Source organism: Neolamprologus brichardi, chromosome 8 (assembly GCF_056152115.1).
Source record: "Neolamprologus brichardi isolate AB-2024 chromosome 8, ASM5615211v1, whole genome shotgun sequence".
NCBI lineage: Eukaryota > Metazoa > Chordata > Actinopteri > Cichliformes > Cichlidae > Neolamprologus > Neolamprologus brichardi.
In genome coordinates this window covers 21,729,954-21,751,563 of record NC_142111.1, presented here as the reverse complement: position 1 = coordinate 21,751,563, position 21,610 = coordinate 21,729,954, and the positions used below count along the sequence as shown (strand labels likewise).

General features: G+C 39.3%; 1 protein-coding gene across 27 annotated transcripts in view; it reads right to left on the bottom strand.

Moving 5' to 3' along the window:
* Window positions 1-21,610, bottom strand: part of LOC102779841 (ankyrin-3-like) — a 184,301-nt gene that overhangs the window by 68,256 nt on the left and 94,435 nt on the right. For 25 of the 27 annotated variants that reach the window (XM_087844839.1, XM_087844858.1, XM_087844856.1 and 22 more), the window contains exons 5-13: window positions 21,154-21,252; window positions 13,651-13,836; window positions 12,308-12,331; window positions 7,780-7,878; window positions 5,081-5,179; window positions 4,500-4,598; window positions 4,209-4,406; window positions 1,792-1,890; window positions 1,402-1,500 (exon numbers count right to left, since the gene is read on the bottom strand). In XM_087844839.1, coding sequence (XP_087700965.1) covers window positions 1,402-1,500; window positions 1,792-1,890; window positions 4,209-4,406; window positions 4,500-4,598; window positions 5,081-5,179; window positions 7,780-7,878; window positions 12,308-12,331; window positions 13,651-13,836; window positions 21,154-21,252 — 1,002 coding nt within the window. The remainder of the gene's footprint in view (window positions 1-1,401; window positions 1,501-1,791; window positions 1,891-4,208; window positions 4,407-4,499; window positions 4,599-5,080; window positions 5,180-7,779; window positions 7,879-12,307; window positions 12,332-13,650; window positions 13,837-21,153; window positions 21,253-21,610) is intronic. The other 2 variants (XM_087844833.1, XM_087844857.1) reach the window with 1 other exon arrangement.

The window sequence follows — 21,610 nt, the reverse complement described above, 5'->3', positions numbered from 1 at the left end:
TCTCCACACCCAACTCACCATAATGACGTGCCATAATGCTCTGTTACTACGGTAACCTGGCCACAGACACGACGTGGGCGACCAAACACTCGGGGTTGAAGAGTTGACTGTGCACTACTCGTTCCCCTCTTTCTTTCTTCCTCGCTCTTGCCTTTCTCTTTGGCTCAGCTTACTTTTTTCTCCTCTTTTTCTCCTTTCATGTCATCCCAGAGATAATGGGGTCAGTAGTAAAGTTTGTAGCTCCTACTGAGGAGTGTCGATGGACCAGATGAGAATTAGAGCACATTACATTAAATACCTCCTCTCCACCTACGGAGGATTTCTCTGCCGTCTGCACCAATTAAGGTTTAGATTTTGTGGATAAACAGCTAGTGTTAAGTCACTTCCTATGTTTGCATTTCTCTCTCTCTGTGCAATTAGCTGCTTTAGGTATTGTTTCAGATTTTTTAAAGGGTTTCATAGGCTTTGTGCTGCTCTTGATTTTTGAATCCTTAGTCAAAATATCTGAGTTGGGTTTCTGTTTAGGTTTTTCTAAAGCTATTCTGGTCTTTGAAGGTTTGATTTGTGCGTTTTGTAGGCTGAATTTTGATTCCTGTTGTGATATGTTTTCATTCTAGCGATACTGAGGCTCAGGTTTATTGCACTCTCTGAGCCCTAATTACTGTTTAGAATTTATCAACTTTCTAGTCTTAGTTTTGAGTTCCTTAGTTTAAGTGTCTGTTATGAGTTAGTCATTTCCTGCTGGCGTGCTTCCCTCACCATTACGCAAACTGCTCCTTCCTGTCTCATCTTTCTCTGTTTATGCCTTCATTGTCCAGTCTTCTACTGTGTCTGCCATGCGCACTGATAGTCTTGTCTCTATGTTTAGAGATATTTCCTGTTTTATTTTAAATGTCGGTTTTCTTTCATGTCTTGTGTCACTTTTGCGGCTTTATGTTTTTGACCGTATTGATCGTCTTCACCTGTTTCTCATCCCCAGTCACCCCTCGGTGTATAAATAGTCTTATCTGCATCTTTCCCCCGTGTGCCTGTATGGATTTTGATTCTGTTTTTGCCATCTGAGCTCTGAGCTCATCAGCTTTGATAAAAGATTTTATTGTAAAAACAAAGGGGGGCCTAGCAAAAACAGTTTGGGAACCACTGGTTTAAGCTTTATGAAGCTATGAGCTAATCATAGGGTTTGTACAATTTTTGAAGATGCTGAGAACTAAATGAAATGAAGCAAAAAGATCTAAATTTTCATCTGTTATACAGTAAAGAGGAAATATTCAAATATTATGGTTAAAAATATATTATAAGCAAATATATTGCACTTTGCTTTCCCCCCACCCGCCTCTCATGTCCTCTCATGCCCCCTGTCTTATCACACGGTAATGATGATGACGAACTTCCTGAACTCACCACGTTGCTTGTGTTTGGTGAAGCCCCGTGGTTGATTAGCTGGTGGACGATGTTTTCATGTCCCATAAAAGCTGCAACGTGGATCGGCGTCAGACCGGACTAGAGATGGAAACGCAAAGAAGAGAGGAAAAGAAAAAAGTCAATGAATTAAAGAAACACCGAAGAAGCACGAGAACATTTCTGTAGGTCATTAAATGCAAATGTGCAAACTTTTAAGAAAGTCAGTCTGCTATCAATCAGCAGAAGACCAACTATTACAGTATTTCCTCTGAAATGTAGTGGATTACAGGTGCAGAGTAGCAGTAGAGGTAGACTTTTCCCACTCCAACAACTAAATTAACAAACTACACAAAGATAATTGATGTCTTAGTGCTTAAATGACACACTTACCTCTGTGACAGCTTGTATAGACGCTCCATGCTTCAGAAGCAGCTCCATCACCTTGAGTCTGTTTTTCTTGCAGGCAATGTGCAGGGGAGTGAAACCATTCTATGAAAGACAAAAAGAAATAAATAAAAGTATAAAAATAGTCCAAACAGTCTTTGTGTTTGGCTTTGTAGGACTTGCAGACAAATCTGGAACACCGAGTGGAAACTACAGCACAAAGGGGGGACTGTTTTTTCTTTTATCCCCTCTCTTTCTCTCCCTCTGCCTCTTAAAACCCTCTGCTTGCAAACCAGACAAGCATGTGTGGAAATAATCGAGTGGACTGTAAGCTACCAAAAAAATAATAAAAACTCCTCTACACTGAAATAGATACTTTCCTTTACAACTCACTTTTCTCTCCCTCCTCACCCTCCTTCATCCCTCCCCTCCTTTACTCTCCTGACTTTGAGGTTTCAGGCTCAGTCCTATGACTTCATTTTCCTCTCCATGTCCTTTTTCCCTGCCTTACTTATTCTCTCTGGTTATAAAGTCCCAGTGCTCTAACCACACCCAGACTGCTCCCATTACAGAGCAGCAATGCTCGTCTTATGCCAAGATAATGGCTGGGATACTAAAGTCTATTTAATTCTACTTGTTTCTTTGTGTTCCCCCTCAAATGCTGCATCTCGGCCTTTCCATTAAAGTACTTTTTTTTTCTTTTTTGTTAGTGGAAAAAGGAAAGGTTCATTAAAAAAATGTAATAAAAGAAGAAAAAATGAGAGAAGGCAGAGAGGTACAACTTAAATAGACGAAAAAACATTTTTGGCTAGTTGTAAAATGAAATGTCACAACCCTGAGCAGCACAGCAGGTGCTCTAAAACTTCATTTTCATCAGTTTTCTATGTCCCTGCATATTATGCAGATGCAGCGGTCTAGCAGCATTTTTACAGCACCAAACTCTGGCGCTAGAATACAAACTCTTTAAACTTAAACCTTCAAATAAGTGCTCAAAAATTAAATTATTTTGAAAATGGAACATTTATTAAACCCTTTGACAATTTAAAAAAATAAATTACATATCAATTTGCATATATGAGTTTTAATCTGTATCATGTTTACTATAGCAGCAATCAGATTTAGTTTATTGCTAAAACATGTATTGTGGGATTTATTTAAGGTTTCTGGGGAGAAAACATCTTTCACTGATGATGCAGGAGTCTCAAAACCTCACAAAAACTATATATAGTAAATATAATACACTAGATCAGCGGTCCCCAACCTTTTTTGCGCCACGGACCGGTTTATGCCCGACAATATTTTCACGGACCGCAGATAAATACAACAAAATAAAACTAGAAAAAAATAAGATTTATTCATAACACACGTGAAAAGACCAAGGAAAACTGAGTTAATGATAAAAACGATAACAAAATAACGCTGAAAACCGATAAAAACCCTGAAAACCATACATTTCACACCCGAGCCTCAACTCTCGCGGCCCGGTACCAAACAACTCACGAACCGGTACCGGTCCGTGGCCCGGGGGTTGGGGACCGCTGCACTAGATGTTAAGTGGTTGAAATTGCAGTACCTCAAATGGCCACTTGAGGCTCACTCCAAAAGCATGTCAATCCCCACAGACTATCATGTTAAAATGTTAAAACCTTCGAGCAGAAATAAACATTTACAAGTTTACAGTCCAGCTTTGTTCTGTGACACTGTAGGGGGGATTTTTTTTCAAAATGAATTTAAAATGTTTTGAGGCTTACGCTTATTCATATTCTGTGGTGTGGTTGACAGATGCCTGCCAAAAGAGGCAGCTGTGGCTGTCTACTAGTTGTCACCTCTGCTGAGTTCGTAGTGCTGGAGCTCATCCAAGAATATTGTGCTCCAGTTTTGGGAAGTGCAAATTTGCTATTTATTAGCAAGATGCACTGATCAGATGGTATCTGTGGCTATGCAATCCACCAATAGAAAGTGAAGCCACATTTGATTAACATGTTATCACATTGCCAAGTTAGCTGGCAGTAGCTGGCAAGTTAGAACTTCACTACTTCTTCAAATATCCACCAAATCTTTAAGCTTAAGGTTTCAACGTGGGAGCCCACAGACAACTGCATGAGATCGAGCTTTTATCTGCAGCTAATAGCTTTGTCTACATTCAAATTAAATGCAATTGTCATTGAGATTGTCATTGCTAAAAAGAAGGCGCTCAAATATTCAGCAAAACTGTTCTTATACAGGAACAGGATTTCAATAAGAGTCACAACATAATGTCTTATCATTTTTAACTTTACATAAAAGAATTCCTGCTTCTCCTGATTAGCCCAAGCAACGAGATGCTCTGAGATGATGAGCCCTTTTAATTCCTCTCCATTATTTTGTACTTTTCATCGATTTTTATTTATTTTTATCACAATAAATAATTGAGATCCCCTCACCAGCGCCTTGGCGTTGGGATTGGCTTTCTTGTCCACGATGACCTTCGCCACCTTGTAGTGCCCGCAGTGGGCAGCGACGTGCAGCGCCGTCAGGTAGTCGTTTGTCACATCGTCCACGGGCGCGTCGTGGTGCAGCAGCAGCTGAACACAGTTGAGGTGGTCGCCTTGCGTCGCCATGTGAAGAGGAGACAGACCGTTCTGGAAGGAAAAGGAGGAGAAAGATGTTCAACGATGTGAAGTTAATACGGATGCAGTTTGCTAATGTGATTTTGTTGGCTTGTTCTTAAAAACCTTGGTCTTTGACAGTATTGGAGCTCCTCTGTTCAGCAGCATCTCCACTACTTGCTCATGGCCACTCCTGGCGCCACAGTGAAGAGGAGTTAGACCGTCCTGTGAAAACAAACACCTGCTGCTCAGCCGTGAACTTCATAACCATCATCAACAAGCTCGTTGAGCAGCAGACAAGATATGACATGACACCGCAGGTGATGCTTAATCCTCGCACGGCTGTGGGTGGGATTAGATAATAATAATTTTAGGGTTTTTGGAAATCCCTCAGCTAAAAAATTATATGATGGACAAATGTAAAGCACCCTACACCTAGTGATTATGGATTTTATCCTCTCATTTTTAATTAATGTTTTTTACCCTTCCATTATATTCATTTCACATACCACCCTGTGTAAACAGCCCACGTATGGCTGTATGTTTACTTTATCGGGAGTTATGTTAGTTTGATGTAAAGCACTTCTAAATTATATTGAAATATTGAAAGTCTATGAGCATTAAATACACGAATACACATTTAAATATCAATATTTAAATCTAAACTGAACACTGCATCAAATAACATTGTGCACATGTGATTGTACCTTGGTGCGTGCATCTATCTTGGCCCCTCTCTCCAGCAGCAGTCGCACCATGTTGCTGTTCCCACGTTTGGACGCTACGTGCAGCGGTGTTATGTCGTTCTGCAGGAAACAGAGATGCATTGTTTAGCTATTCAGATGAAGAGAAAAGAAAAATCAACATTTATTTCAGGAAAAGAGAAGGAGTACCACTGCTAATACGTCACTTTTAGGGAAAATTGGCTCTATTTGAGGCACGATCTGATATCCTCGTGTTGGTGTTGTTCCCAGATCATCATACTAAAGGTTGTTCCAGGATCAACATTGCAAGTGACCAATCAGAATGTTGTGATGTCATACTTTTGCGACTTCGGGAAAAACCGGCGTAAAACAAAAAACTGTACTTAAGCTGCGAGAAACCGCCTTTGTCCGCCGATCAACGGACCCTAACCCTGACCCTAACCCTTTAATAAATGCTAAGCAGAATTGATATTGTCCTTGCAACATTGGAATTTCATAAATGCACGAATGGGTTGGTGCGCAAAAGAATAACGTCACAATAATGTGATTGGTCACTTGCAATGTTGAACCTGGAACAACATTTTCATGATGATCTGGGAACAACACCAACACGACGATATCAGATCATCCCTATTTGAGAGTGCCAGAGGGAAATGGCTAAATACCCCCCTCTAGAGGACAGTGATCATTCCAGCCAGAGCAACCTTAGCTTTGAGGTTCTGTTCTAAAAATGCCAGAGGCTTCTAAAATCTCTATGTGTTCACCAGAGATTGTGTATTTCCAGTATGTGTTTGATATTTTGCCACCAAAGAACACAGTTTTCACAGTTATTTAAAAGGAAATGTGAGTTTTAATCTAGACTTTTCTCAGCATCAACACATTTCAGCCTTCTTATATCCGGTGTTTGAACAGGCCCTTACTGCCAGAGTCATCATCCACTGAATATTTATTTTAAGGTTGAGTAACTGGAGTTTCATCCAAATGTTACTCATGTAAGAGTAAATAAATATGCCGGGGTTCTCGAGCTGCTGAATAATACATTTTCAGTAGTGAGAGAAGCAAAATCGTGTGTGTGTGTTTGTGTGTGAGGGAGAGAGAGATGATATGTAAAGTACTAAACTCGGTCCAGGCTTTGAATGTGATTATTAAAATGATTCCTTGGCTTTGAAAACATCTTGCAACATTTGAAGATTCTAACAAATATCTCTCAGCAGATTTCCTTAACTTTAAACAAAATTAAATAGAAATAATGAACAAAATAAAGATGAGATGAATTCAGAGCATGAATTTGGGCGTTTCAGAAACAATAAACGCAAGTGCGGTAGAGGAAAGGAAAATCCCGCATTTAAAAAACACGATGAAGCGAGAACATCCTGATAAAACAGAATGCGGCACATTCACTGCTTTAGCTCAATATCTTGTTTTCATATTGTTAGCAGAAAAATCACAATTTAAATGTAATTACTGGCCCACCCCTACTGTGCATGTTTGCAGTAATGAAGGAAAGTGAGGGTTGAGAGTGAGGGTGTGGCTCAATGATGTGTTTTTAATGGTTCTTGGGGGGGAAAAAAGCTCTTTGTGACACAAAGGAACCAGAGAGGCCAGTATGACTATTCTCTGTTTCTGTTTTGAGTAAACTGATGCATTTATTGAATCTGGACCAAAACACATCAAAAGACAAACACCTTTAATCCTAACTTGGAACATTAGAAGTTACTTGACGGACATTATAGATATGGAAAAGAAACAACTTTTATTTATGTTTATGTTTTGTAATCTGTTCATGAGTGATGGGAAGGTGGAGCATGGGGTAGACATGTGTATTAATGCTCGTGTTGCCCAACTTCTCACCTATCGTGATGAAATGTGCATAATTAGCAAAAAAATAAGGGTGCAAATATAAAAGGCTGGGCTCAGCTGCAGACATAGAGGAGCTCAGAGTAAAGCCACTGATCCTTCATGTGGAAAGAAGCCAACTGAGGTGATTCAGAAATCGACTGGGAGCCTCCCTTCTGGGTTTTCTGGGAACTTGGAGGAGACCCTGGGACAGACCCAGATCATACTGGAGATTATTTATCTCATCATGTCTAGGAATGCCTTTGGATCTCCCTGGAGGAATTGGAAAGTCTGAAAAACCCAGCTTAGCCTGCTGACACTGCAACCCGACTTCAGATAAGCAGAAGATAATGTTTGAGTGGATTCTGTTACAAACACATTCATTTACTCAAGAATGTGCCCACTTTTAACATATATTTAGGGAAGCATAACTGTAACATTTATGAATAAATCAAATAAATGGCACATTGGGTGAGAAAATTAGAAAAGAGGCCACTTTTATGAGTAAATTATGGTATGAGACGTGTGTTTTGGGTTGTTTCCACATGGTAAGTGCTTATTTGGTCTAACACTTACACACTTACACACTCACAAACCACCAACTATCAAAATCCATAACTGCATCCATTCCTACAGCCTGTGGGATCAGATAGAACGTGGACTGCATATGCATGTTTCCTCCAGGAGAGTGACAAGTACAGCTGTGGAATTATACACACAGGCAAGCAAAAATTCCTGCACATCCTTCCCTGCATAAAGTAAGAGTTTTGGTATGAAGGTTTGCAGCAGCACTCTGCGAGTAGATATGAGTGTGAGTGTGTGTGTGTGTGTGTGCGCGCTTGTCGCCTTTGAAGTGAAGGACCTACCCTCGCCTTGAAGTCCACAGCTGCCCCTCTGTTAAGCAGCAGTGTTGCTACGTTGATGTTGCCGTAGTGAGCCGCAATATGCAGAGGAGTGAACCCGCTCTGAGAGAGACGAGAGAAACAAGACACACAGGAAGAGAAACAATTAGAGAGGAAGGAAAAAGAAGCAGCAACTGTCTAATAATGAGCCATAAGCAAAGCATGATTGGACATTACATGTAAGAGCATCTTGCTAAAAGCAGACTAACAGAGCACAGCAGACCAGAGCTGAGCAGGAGTCAGACATGCTTTGAAAATTTCAGCATAAAAGGAGTGGACTTTTATAAGAAACACAAACTCCCTAGCCACTTTATTAGGCAACAGCACTACCAATTATTCTTCTGACGGGCAACTGGCATTAATTTAACTGTTTGCTTAATGCTGGTTTTCTATTGGACAGATTTAAATTCAAATATAAATTTGTCCAATGCAAACTGCCACCTCAGTATCATCTCTGTTTCCACCTGACTGACAATGTCGATCAAAACAGAACGCTAACATGTATGTTTATATTAAGGTTTGCAGATATACCTAATAAAGTGGCCACTGACTGCATGTTTCAACTTTGTAGCGAAATTATTGTGGTAAGAATACAGCATTTAACACTGTCTGACACAATACAAACAAAAATAAGAACCTACCAAATAAAAAAAGCATGCAGATTAAAAAACAAATGCAAATACTAAGTGTCTCATTAAGCTTTTGCTTTCATTCCTAAAAAAACCTCCTTGCTATATGCTTTTATCTGACAGGAAGCAGCATGCAGGTGAGCATGCATCTGTTTTAGTTGAATTTGTAAGACTGCTTTTAAGAAACAGTGACTGAAAAGCCTAAACTATTGCCATTTCTTGAAGATTTTAAAGTTACCGGCTCACTGAACATGAACGGCTTAAAAAAAAACAAAGAAATCATTCATTTAGTTTGATCATTTCCAACTGTTCATTCTTAGCTTTTTTTCCCCAAATTATTTTTTGCAGCAATAAGCAGTACATGCCAAAAAATTAATGTTTCTATATCAAATAACAAATAATTGTAACTCAAGTGGGATCACAGTACAGAGAGATGCTACTGTGAAGGGAGAAAGAAATGTCAACAACACAAGGATATTACACAACACACATAAATACAACTCCAAAAAGACAACAAGACTAGCTAATGCTTTTTTTTTTATTTCAAAGTTCTTTTTGAGTTTTTGCTTTGCTAACTGATGTGGTTTCCAACACTTTCACATGTCAGCTGGGTGCAATGGTCTGATAAACCAATGCCCATTACTGCTGGATACAGTTACATGTTACAAGCATGTAAGGATTCAGGGAATTCACTTTTGTAAAATCACAATTCTTTGTATGAACAAAACCACTCAAACTAGCCATCTGTAATCCTTAAGCTACAGTATGATAAGCTGAAGTCAACTGAAGCTTGTCATTAGCTCCCCAGTTATTGCAAAAAATCTTACTCTTGACAAGAAAATGAACAAAAATATTACATAAATTGTAGTTACATTTAAAACTTTACATTGTAATTCTAAACATCATATTTTAGACTAAATGAGAATGTACCCAGTAATGAACTCAAGATGAAGAGTATGCGAACACAGCAGTATTCACATGAACTGGCTACTGCTACTTTTTGCATGAGAAAAATCACATCAACAAAAGAATTTTCTTTGTTGATTTTATTTAATTTGAATAAAAATTAGGCTGTGCTGTAGCAGTTTATCTTCCCGATGACCACGATGATTTCATGCATCCCATAAACTCTGGATTTATGGTAAAGATAAAGTTCTTTTTTTAAGTTATGCAAACTCAAATCTTACACCTTGATGCCTCTGTTGGTACCCTGCTGGATTTCACTGATAGAAGCTCAATTAACTCCACCAAAGACATTTTAGTAACGGTTTGGTTTGTCTGTTTGTTTTCAGCATTACTCCAAAAGTTTTGGGCAGATTTGCAGTAAAACAACACAAAACATAATGGAAGTTGAATAAAAACAGAATAGAAGTAGAAAAAATACAGAAAAAAACACAACAGAAATATTTTTGGGGGAGACATTAACGTGACAGAACAGCTCCTGAAATAAAGGAAACGGAAACACAATAAGGATTGCACCGGGAGATGCTTAAAAGAAGTGGAGGATTCATCTGTTTTGTGAGGACGAAAAAGATAATGCACAATTCATATAATGCATGTTTCCTATTCTGTTTACTGTTAGCTTGTCATATAGCTGTTCTGTCACATTAGTGTCTCCTCAAAAACTCTTCAGGGTTGTTTTAAGGTTTTAGTTTTTTCCTGTTATAATAATTCAACTTTCATTGTGTTTTATTCAACTCCTGTTGTGATTTGTGCACTTTTGGAGCCTATTTCTAGTCTCTACTGTTTCCTTCGGTTGAAGTGCGTTTGACCTTTCAGAGCCACCATACCTTGGCACAACTTTGAAAAATTTTACTTTTGAATCTACATCTGGAATTTTCCATCTAGGAATTTTTTGAGGATTCTTTAACCTTGTGAGACTGGGCAAAAATTTGGGGCATTTTAGCATTACACTTTTACAAATATAGGTTAAATTTATGTAGTAACAATTTGGACACATGGTGTAGATGTTCCCAAGAACATATTACACAGTAATCTAAAACCAGATATCCTTTTAGATGCAGGGACTATAAACTTATATCAGATATTGTCTGGTTCAGACTCAAAAAGCTGAAACTTTGGAGGCTATACACTGGTATTGTACTGGAACTGGAAGAAGTTGAATGTGTCTTGGACGGCACTTATATAAACCATGAAATACATTTATTTAAATTGTTAAAATCAAGTAGGTATTACTTTTCTGCAAAGTGCTATGTGTAATATGGCTGTGATGATATACTGATGGTATTACCCTAGTGTAGAAATACATTATGCAGTGAATCTGGAAAGCATATGCAGCACTTCACTGGTTCCACATTTTGTCAAATTACAGCCTTATTCCAAAAATGGAATATGAATATGTTCATTTTCCCCTCAAAATTCTACAAAATACCCCATAATGACAAAGTGAAAAAGGCTTGTTTCAAATTGTTGCAAATTTATTAAGAGTTAAAAACTGCCTATATAAGGTTGCATAGTTAACAGTGCATGTCAGAGCACAAAACAAGCTATAAAGTCCAAGAAACTGTCTGTAGGCTGACGACACAGGATTGTACTGTGGTACAGATCTGCGGAAGGGTACAGAAAAAGTCTGCAGCATTAAAGATCCTAATGAGCACAGTGGCCTCCAACATCCGTTAATGAAAAAGGTTTCTGAAGCACTCCACTAATCAAGCCCGTATGGTAGAGTTGCCAGACGGAAGGCACGCCACAGTAAAAGGCACAGGACTGGAGTTTGCCAAAAGGCATCTGAAAGACTCTTAGACCATGAGAAATGAAAATTCTCTGGTCTGGTGAAACCACAAACTCTTTGATCTGCATGCCAAGCATCACGTCTGGAAGAAACCAGGCACCGCTCATCAGCTGGCCAATACCATTCCTATAGTGAAACATGGTGGTGGTAGCATCATGCTATGGGAACGTTTTCAGCAGCAGTAACTGTGAGGCTAGTCAGGGTCAATTGGAAAGATGAATGCAGAAATGTACAGGGACATCCTTGACGATAACCTGCTTCATCTTTCAACAGCACAACGGCTGCAAGCACACAGCCAAGAACACAAAGAAGTGCCTTTGCGAGCACTCTGTGAATGTCTGTGAGTGGCCAAGCCAGAGCTCAGACTTGAAACCACACTAACGTCTCTGGAGAGATCTGAAAACAGCTATACATCGACGCCCCCCATCAAACCTGATGGGGCTTGGGAGGTTCTGCAGAGAAGGATGAGAGAAATTGCCCCAAAACAGCCAAGATTGTACAGCAGCATCATACTGAAAAAGACTTTGGACTGTAATTGCAATGCTGCAGAAGTTTTTCTGTACCCTTCTCAAGAACTGTGTCACAATACAATCCTGTCTCGGAGGCAATTTCTTGGAATTTATGGCCTGGTTTGCGCTCAGACATGCACTGTCAACTATGGGATGTTATATAGACAGCTTTTTACTTTTAATACATTTTTTAAGATTTTCAAGGAAGGTTTTTTTTCATTTTGTCATTATGGGCTATTTCGTGTAGATTTTTGAGGTGAATAATGGATTCAATTCATTTTGGAATAAGGCTGTAACATGACAAAATGAGGAGCAAGGGAAACGCTGTGAATCCTCCAGATGCACTGCGCTGCTGAATTTACAATGTTATAAACTATAGCAGCGAGCAACTGCGTACACATAAATAAAAAAGTCAAAATGCCATGCAGGCTTAAAAAAATGAGCACATGGGTTCAGCAGCAAAAGCTTTCATGCCAGCATTTAGTGCTAGTGCTCATGCTAGCAGACAGAAGGCTTTGCAATGGTGACTATGAGTGAACAATGAAGAGAAGAGAAGAGAAGAGAAGAGAAGAGAAGAGAAGAGAAGAGAAGAGAAGATGTACCTCTGTTGTTCTATTCACCATCATCTAGAAGGGAAAAGGGGGGATTTGTAAGAAAAAGGAACAAGTAGAGGGAGGAACAAAAGGAGGAGGAGAGAATGAGGTGGTTAGTGCACCACAACAAGAACAACTGCAACACCGACATCATGGTTGCATCAAGCTGTAGGATGGGTATGTGACAATGTGGCTGTAAACAACGAAAAGAACCAAAAAGCAGTCACATAGAAGTACACAAAACTGGGGAATGGACTGCAACTCTCCCTTACAGTGTGTATTGATTCTACAATGAGAATGGTCCTTGGGGTAAATGTAGCTGTATTGTTGTTTTTGATGATATTGTTTCTTGCCCTGAGTGCCTCTAAAAATCCAAAATATGAACACTTGCTCATTTTTTGTCCCACAGAAAACTTGTCTGGGACTTAAACGACTAATAGAACTATCAACACAGAACAACAGAAGGAACTAATAAATATTCATAGCCCAATGATACCCTGTGGGAATTATACACACACACCACAAGTATACAGGTGTATTGGGGGGAGGGTAGTCAAGGCCACAGCTTAAGGTGTACCCTTAATTAATCCAGAGAATCACATAATTCAAAACGTATTCCATATTAATGGAAGTCTTGAACGATTGTGTTGTTAGTAGACTATTCTTAGTTTTCATATCGATTTTTAAAAGCATTTTAGTCTTTAGCAAAGACAATCTCTTTTCTGCCCTATCCTATGATATGTAATATGTGATTGACGGTCGGTTCCATGCAAATAAAGTACAAATGACATTGTAACCCATGTTACTTGTAAATATTTTTGATGTTTTGGGGTTTTATCCCATTACATTACATTTCAGTTATATCACTGGTTTATATTTATATTAAAAATAATTTAATATAATGTACATAATTCAATGTAGTTTGATATATGGACAGTTTATTGTTTTGTGAGACTTCAGTCACTAAATCTCAGACTGAAAGTAAAGGAAACAGAAAATGGGATTTTTAAAAGACAAATGGTTCTGTTTTCTACATCACCAATGGAAATAAAGTCTTTAGACATGGTTGGAAAAAAAAGAAATAGGTGTAATAGTTTGGAAATATCCTTATTCCCTCTCATGATTGAAGTAAAGTTAGAAGATGTAGCCCACCTTGATGTTTGTATGCTACGGTCAGCAGTTATCTAACCACCGCTAACCCTGGCAGGTACCTTCGTGAAGAAAGACGTAACAGGAATCGCACCCATAATACATGAAAGGTGTCATGGGACTATGAATGAGTAAGACCAGATCTCAGACACGACAAAACAGCAGGTCATTGTGAGAAGTGTAGTCCAGCTCATAGCTCATACCTTAGACTCCACATCAGCATTGTGGTCGTTCTGGAGGAGGAGGGCGGCAGCCTTGGTGTCATCTTTACGTGCAGCGATGTGCAACGCTGGGAGGCGGACCTTCCCCTTGGTGTCATTTTCCAGCAAAAGGGAAACTACCTGGTCATGGCCCTGCTGCAGTGCAACCGCCAGCGGAGTGAAACCGTCCTGCAAACCAGAAAAAGTCAACTGTAATATATCAATGTGTTTTCCCAAAGTATGACACCCTTTAACAACAGCATGCAAACATACGGTCAGTGTTGGGAAGGTTACTTTTAAAATGTATTCCATTACAGAATACAGAATACATGCCCCAAAATGTATTCTGTAACGTATTCCGTTACATTACTCAATGAGAGTAACGTATTGTGAATACTTTGGATTACTTAATATATTATCATGCTGTTTACAACTACGTGAATGTACTATTGCTGTGATTTATTACTGTTACTGAAGGTCCGCGGCTCCGAACCGTAGTAAAGGGACCTCTGGCTAATACGGTGGGTTCTGTGTCGGGCTCGTAGCTGAAAACTAGCTTTACTTTGTTGTCTGGGTCAACTTTGCTAGTGAGAGACAGAGAGAGGCGTTGAAAGGCTGCTCCAACGGAACGTATTGTTTTTGGAGGAAAACACGAACACTGTGTACAGTCAAGTCTTAATAGCTTACTTACAACTGGGCTCGTCAGGCTCTCTTCTTGGCTGCAGTGGTTATTATTATATTTACATGCTTCCAGCTCCCGTTTTTGCTCGATGACAGCTCGTACTTTTCCTTTTTCTTCCTCCCTCGCTCACAGACACATAACGTGTATGGCAGTCCATTCTCCCTGCAGCACGGACTACACTGCCTATGATGCTACATTCTTTAGAGCTATACCGGTAGCATTCTGCCTATTAGCTTAGCACAACAACAACAAAAAGGCCTCTCTCACCCAGGAAACACGCAGAGAGAGAGCGTCACCCTGTAACCATGGCAACCGTTACGCTGCCACCTGGAACAACAGAACGTAGCTGTCAAACAAAACCCAAACAGGCCTGACCCGCCACAATATGAAACAGGGAAGTACCGCCGTGTAATCCATTTATTTCAACAAAGTAACTGTATTCTAAATACCACCTTTTTAAACGGTAACTGTAACGGAATACAGTTACTCATATTTTGTATTTTAAATACGTAACGGCGGTACATGTATTCCGTTACTCCCCAACACTGCATACGGTATAATGGCAGTGAATACATGCTAATGTAATGCACATATTTTATTACGTAAAACCTCTTAGCTTAGCAAGCTAACACTTGCTATTGCACTAGAAATTATAACTAAGCCTGAAGGTGGATGTCAATAGTTTTTCAGGTATTTGGGCAAAATCGGAAGCATCATAATAATAATAAAATAATAACAATGGTAAAATTGGTAGAAAAGAGCAAATGTGTTAAACATGACTATCTTTAGAAGAACTTTTAAGAAACTCATCTGAGTTCAGGAACTGCTGCTTACACTACTACGAAGTCATTTTAACTGCTCTCTTATTTCCCAATAGGTCACCACAGCAGACGGCTCTGCATATTCGATTTGGCACAGATTTTTTTTTTTACGAAAGCCCTCAGCTAATCCAAAATGCTGCCGCAAGAGGCCTGACAGGGACTAGAAAGAGAGAGCATATTTCTCCTGTTTTGGCTTCCCTTCACTGGCTTCCTGTTAAATCCAGAATTGAATTCAAAATCCTGCTCCTCACATACAAGGTCTTAAATAACCAGGCCCCATCTTATCTTAATGACCTTGTAGTACCATATCACCTCATTAGAGCACTTCGCTCTCGCTCTGCAGGCCTACTTGTTGTTCCTAGAGTATTTAAAAGTAGAATGGGAGGCAGAGCCTTCAGTTTTCAGGCCCCTCTTCTGTGAAACCAGCTTCCAGTTTGGATTCGGGAGACAGACACTATCTCTACTTTTAAGATTAGGCTTAAAACTTTCCTTTTTGCTAAAGCATATAGTTAGGGCTGGACCAGGTGACCCTGAATCCTCCCTTAGTTATGCTGCAATAGACGTAGGCTGCCGGGGGATTCCCATGATGCATTGAGTTTTTCCTTTCCAGTCACCTTTCTCACTCACTATGTGTTAATAGACCTCTCTGCATTGAATCATATCTGTTATTAACCTCTGTCTCTCTTCCACAGCATGTCTTTTATCCTGTCTTCCTTCTCTCACCCCAACTGGTCGCAGCAGATGGCCCCGCCCCTCCCTGAGCCTGGTTCTGCCGTTTCTTCCTGTTAAAAGGGAGTTTTTCCTTCCCACTGTTGCCAAAGTGCTTGCTCATAGGGGATCATATGATTGTTGGGTTTTTCTCTGTATCTATGAAGCGCCTTGAGGCGACTTTTGTTGTGATTTGGCGCTATATAAATAAAATTGAATTGAATTGAATTGAAATACCTTTCCTGAAGGAATCCTCCCCTTTATCTGAGCTTGGATTAAACTGGCTTGTGAAACCCTGACACTGGATTCGTGTCTCCACCCGGAATCAAACTGGGAATATTTTGCATGTAAAGCAAAAATGTGTTGACCACCAGCTGCTTCTACTTTCATTTTCTTTCTATTAAAAAAAAAAGTCGGCAAAAATATCAGCCTTATATATAATAATATATTTAAGTCTGGAAAAAAGTGGTGGGTAAACCTACATATAAAGATATAAAGTATTTAAGCACACCAGGTCACATTTTCCAAAGCTCACCTGATGTGATTTAAAGTCCTGCAGTGGGAATTAAACATGTTTTATACATGACTTCTTTTGGCTGCTGGCGCTTTAAATCATCAGCCAAAAAAATTGAATCAAACTCCCTTGAGGTGTCTGCCTGCTGTCCTTACAGCCTGGCCATCCTCTGTAAAATTGCATGATATAAATCAGAAGGGCTGTCGGCTTATAAAGCAGATGAGAGGGACACAGGGCCAGTGTGCCTCCAGAGTCACGTTAGTATTCTTTTCTCATCCGAAGCACTGCAGTTTGGACGCCATCTTTAAGTATGGGGCAAGAAGAGGCGTGTGCTTGTATCTCCTGTTGGAGGTTTCAACACAACCTTAATCAGAGCTAAGAATCCTAAAATGTCATCTTAATAATCACGGACACTCCTTTCTTCTTGACGTCAGCTGACAGTCACACTTTCAGAGATGGCATATGATACGTTTGTAGCTGCTTCTAGCTGGTAAAGTGACAGCTGTTCGTGATTCAGGCACGTCGCTTTTATAAGACAATGAGAGACTTAATCAAGTCGCCTTTGTTCTCTCAGAGCCTGAACTTTTATTTTCTTGCTGCTGTGAATGTGACTAATACTCTCAGAGTGAATTCAATTACACATTTTCACTTCAAGTTCACAATTTCAGATTACACACATTAAATCTGATGCCTGTCTACTGACGACCAACACGGAAGAAGCATAAAATGACAGATTCTTAAGTTGGCACTCACAGATTGCGCTCTATATTTAAAACATTTCGGCAGCTATCAAACTATTCATCCATTCAATCGGCAGCTGGCATGATTAAAAACCGAAAACTATAATCTTTTGTGGGTGGTGTTTTTAACGTCACTGGTTCCTCCCTTTTGTGTTGGTGCCCCCATTAGGAAAATGCCTGACATTGTCATAGAAAACAGAACTCCTTAGGAACTTGTTAAGAGCTAAATTAGGAAAGATACTAGCTGTAGTAGGGCTGAGAAAGATGCATGTTATGCATGTTAGAGTCAGAGTTGCAGTGAACAGTGGCTAACAGAATGCTGCATAGCTAGCAAGCCTTAAAGCTGCCCCTCCCTGAGCCCGGTTCTGCTAGAGGTTTCTTCCTCTTAAAAATGAGTTTTTCCTTCCCACTGTTTCTAAAGTGCTTGGTCATAGGAGATTGTCTGACTGTTGTGGTTTCTCTGTATTATTGTAGGGTTTTTACCTTACAATATTAAGCGTCTTCAGGTGGCTGTTGTTGTGCTTTGGTGCTATATAGATAAAAGTGAATTGAATTAAACTGAACTTTAATGTAGAAGAAAATGTGATTCTGAGTGAATTTGAACCCCGTATATGACCACTGTGTGCAAGTTTCACTAAATTCTGAGCAATCTTCTAGGAAGAAGGCGATTCTTGTGTGTCATGGATAATTATTACGTCTTACGGTAGATTAAGTTATGTATAAAATATGAGGTTATCATAAAACTGTTGCTATAAAATAGCTTGGCTGCTTTATGGTTAAACTCAAGACACTAGTTGACACTGAGACACTGGCAGTCACCTTTATAATTCAACAATATTTAAGTCCCTATGATCAAATTTACATACAGGCGCTGAACAAGTAAAGGGCAATAACATAACTAGGGCTGTTCGATATAACGATATATATCGGATGACGATATAAAAACGTCTATCGTTTCATTTTACGCTATCGTTTGTTTCGTGGTGTCGCAAAATAAACTGTTTAGGGCAATATTTTTCATCGTTTTGATGGACACTGTAGTGGCTATATTAATTTATTAAAGTTCTTTCTTTCTCTTATATTTAATATAACCACACTACAGACGGACAAGCGCCTGTTTTTATGCGTTGTCGTTAGCAACAACGACGGTAACACCATTGCGTGTCCGCTTCTTTATGTTCCACATAAACCTTTCACAATAAAGCTCAAGATCCTGTTGAGACTTTTCAAAATAAACTGAATCACGTGAAAGAGCAGATTATTTAGGGATAAGAAGTAAAAAAAGAGCCGCCAGGTGCTAAAAAAAATAAACCTTAGACTCAAACGTTAGAACAGGCTTTTCCTTGCAGCACGCCGTGTAATAAATACTCACAAAGAAAACGGCGGCCGTTAGAACTTATGTCTAAAAATGTATCGTTTCATGCATCTATTAAAACACTGGACTCCAGCTACATGACGCGCAGCTGGAAACACTTCCCGCAAGTCGAGCTGCCCGAGATTCACAGAATTTACAAAAAATGTTACATTTTTGTGATTTATATCGGACGATAGAATTCTTATATTGGGATATGAGACTTTGGTTATATCGCACAGCCCTACACATAACCATTCAGCAATTTAAGCCTTTTAGTTTTAGATACTGTAAGTGCTTTAGTAAGTTCAGTGTCTCACTTAAGAACGAACGGAAAGGAAATTTAGCTGCTAATGGACACATACTAGGATGCAGACAAGATGAGATTGCATACTGCCTACAAACACAAACACAAACACACACACACACACACACACATATACATACTATATGTAGACACTGACTCACACAGGCAATAAGATAAATGTAAGATGCTACTAGGAGAGCGTCTATGACTCATCAAAGGAAAGATTCCTTGCAAGGAAAACAACATACTCTGCACGTATGTGTGTCTTTGTGTGTTTATGTGTGTCTGTGTGCACACTTGTATGTTTATACAGGCCACCAACTGTCTAGATAAAACCAACTCTGCATCACTAGACACCCACACATTAAAGCCGAAACTCCCCCCTCAGAGATCCAACGCCGCTCACACAAATAATCAGTGAGGGCGAGAAACAAACACCCCCTCGCCTGCACAGACACGCACACACACACAGAGGCACGTGCATAAACAGGCTGACACACATTCATAATGTGATCCAAAAACATGTTTGCAAAACACACCCACACATGCGCATACCCCTGGGCACACAAACACATTCAAATGCATAAATTTAGGCTTTGTAACAATTTTGAAGGTCACAATCCATCCCTAAGCACTAGCTCCCGTTTCATCTGATTTAGGAATCAGGAAAAGAGAAAAAAAACTAGTTTAATGTCCTAAAAATACTTTGGGACTCAAACAACAGCATCAGCAGCTGCAAACAAAAAGGCAAAGACAGGGTTTTGATCTTCATTTAAAAGCTTAAAAATGGAAAGTGACAGAGCACAATTTCCTTCTTACCAAAATAGCACGAGCCAGTTTTTGAACAATACAAAGCGAGTTATTAAAAAAAATCAAGTTATTCTGATGGGGTATCAGCAAAGTTGCACACTAAAAATAAAGAGATTTTGTAAAGCTCCTTATAAAGTGATGGCAAAAAAGATGATTCTAATATGCTCAAATATAGACAAATATTTCTTATAAAGGCTTTGTTCTCTAATTAAATGCTTAAACATGAATTATTAAACAGCAGGAGTTGCTTCATAGATATATTTCCTCACATGAATAATTCACATTGGTGTCACCCCACTGGAGTAGTCACGAAAAGGGTGAAAAGAGGAGAAGAGTGAGATGCTGTGGAATAAGAGGGCGAGCAGGAGGAGTCGGAGGCAGACAAAAGAATGATGGAGGGCATGGAAAGGAAATGAGGAGGAGATAAAAGGAAGAAAGACGAGGAGGAAAAATGAGGTGCCAATGTGAAATGCCTCAGACACAGTTCTGTAAACACCGCACTAATACGAATACTAATAAGATAAAAGCAGCATCAAATGTGCATTTGCAGAACACATGAGCAGAACATAAAAGGCACCTCTCTAATTACCTTCAAACTAAAGCTTTAAAGTATATTTTAAAAGGATGAGTCTGATTGATCCTACTTACAACATTGTGCGGGTATCTGATACCTGGTATTTTTTATCTTTGTGCACTTTGGAGCTTCATTGTTTCCTGTCCTGTCATTATTTTTCACTAGAGCACAACATGTGTATTAATCCCTATCAAAAAACTTTTTAAATAATGTTTGCTAAAATAACAGCTGTTTTATACAACAACATAGCCAAAATTTTAAATGTACAGATGCTTGTATTTAAATGATTCATACTCAGAATGAGTTCTTCTTGTTAACGCTCTGAGGTCTAAGTCGTCATTAGTGCTAACCTTAGCCTAACCCTACATTTTGTATGAAAGGAAAATTAACTTGTTTGGAAGAAATGCTAAAGTTTTTTCATGTGTCAGTTAGAATGATTATGGATCAGAAAGATGTGACTAAAATGAAAAATGATCGTCACACTTTAGTCTTGCAATGGTGGCAGTCAGCCGTCTGCTTTACTACTGCAGATGATGGATCGCTGTGTCACACTCACAGCGTAGCGCTTGGTCTCGCCACTCATGCTTTTTCTCCTGTTAACGTCACCGGTTCCTCCCTCTGCTGGCAGCTGAAGACAGTCAAGGTCACTCTGAACGAACACATGCTGCTGCTGCTGCTCCCGTCTCTACCTCCTTCACTCTAATCACTCTGCCTCTTTACTCCCTCTAGGCAACAGATTAATCTCTGAAAAATAATTATTTTTTCTAACCCTAATAAACAGTGACCTCATATGTTTCACCGGTCGTCTGCTAAATGAGCTAGCGGGCGCAGGCACTAATCTAACATTTGAAACAAAGAAACCGATGGTGATAATGTTGCAGTGTAATTACAGAGGGGGTTGGTAGCCGTTTGAAGATGTTATGGGTTTGTGAGCATGTGCAAACACATGTTAGGTTGTGTCTTTGTGTTTTGTATATGTGTATGACAGACTGCCTTTACCTCAGTGGCGATGCTCTGGCTGGAGCCATTGTCCAATAAGAACTGCACCACGTCCAAGTGATTCTCCTGCGCTGCCATATACAGCGGAGTGAAGCCATTCTGCAGAGAAACAAAAGAAGAAATGATGCTGTTAATGTTTGAAGAATGACACACTCTAACAGATTCTCGATCTATGTGTCAAATTTAATGTTTAAAGGGAATTAGAGGTAATTAATGAAACTTTACCAAGACAAAAACAGCGCAAGGACACCGAAGCATGCTTTATTTTGTATATATTGATAAAGTGTTTGCATGCTTGTATAAAAAAAAATACTTCTATTAGTACCAAATAATAGTGTCTCAGTTAAATTCCAGTTATATAAAATAATGACCCTTACAGAAAGATGGATTTGTGATTGTCATTTCTCACCCCAAAGAAATTATCGTATATCGGAAAAAACAGAAATATGAATAAAAT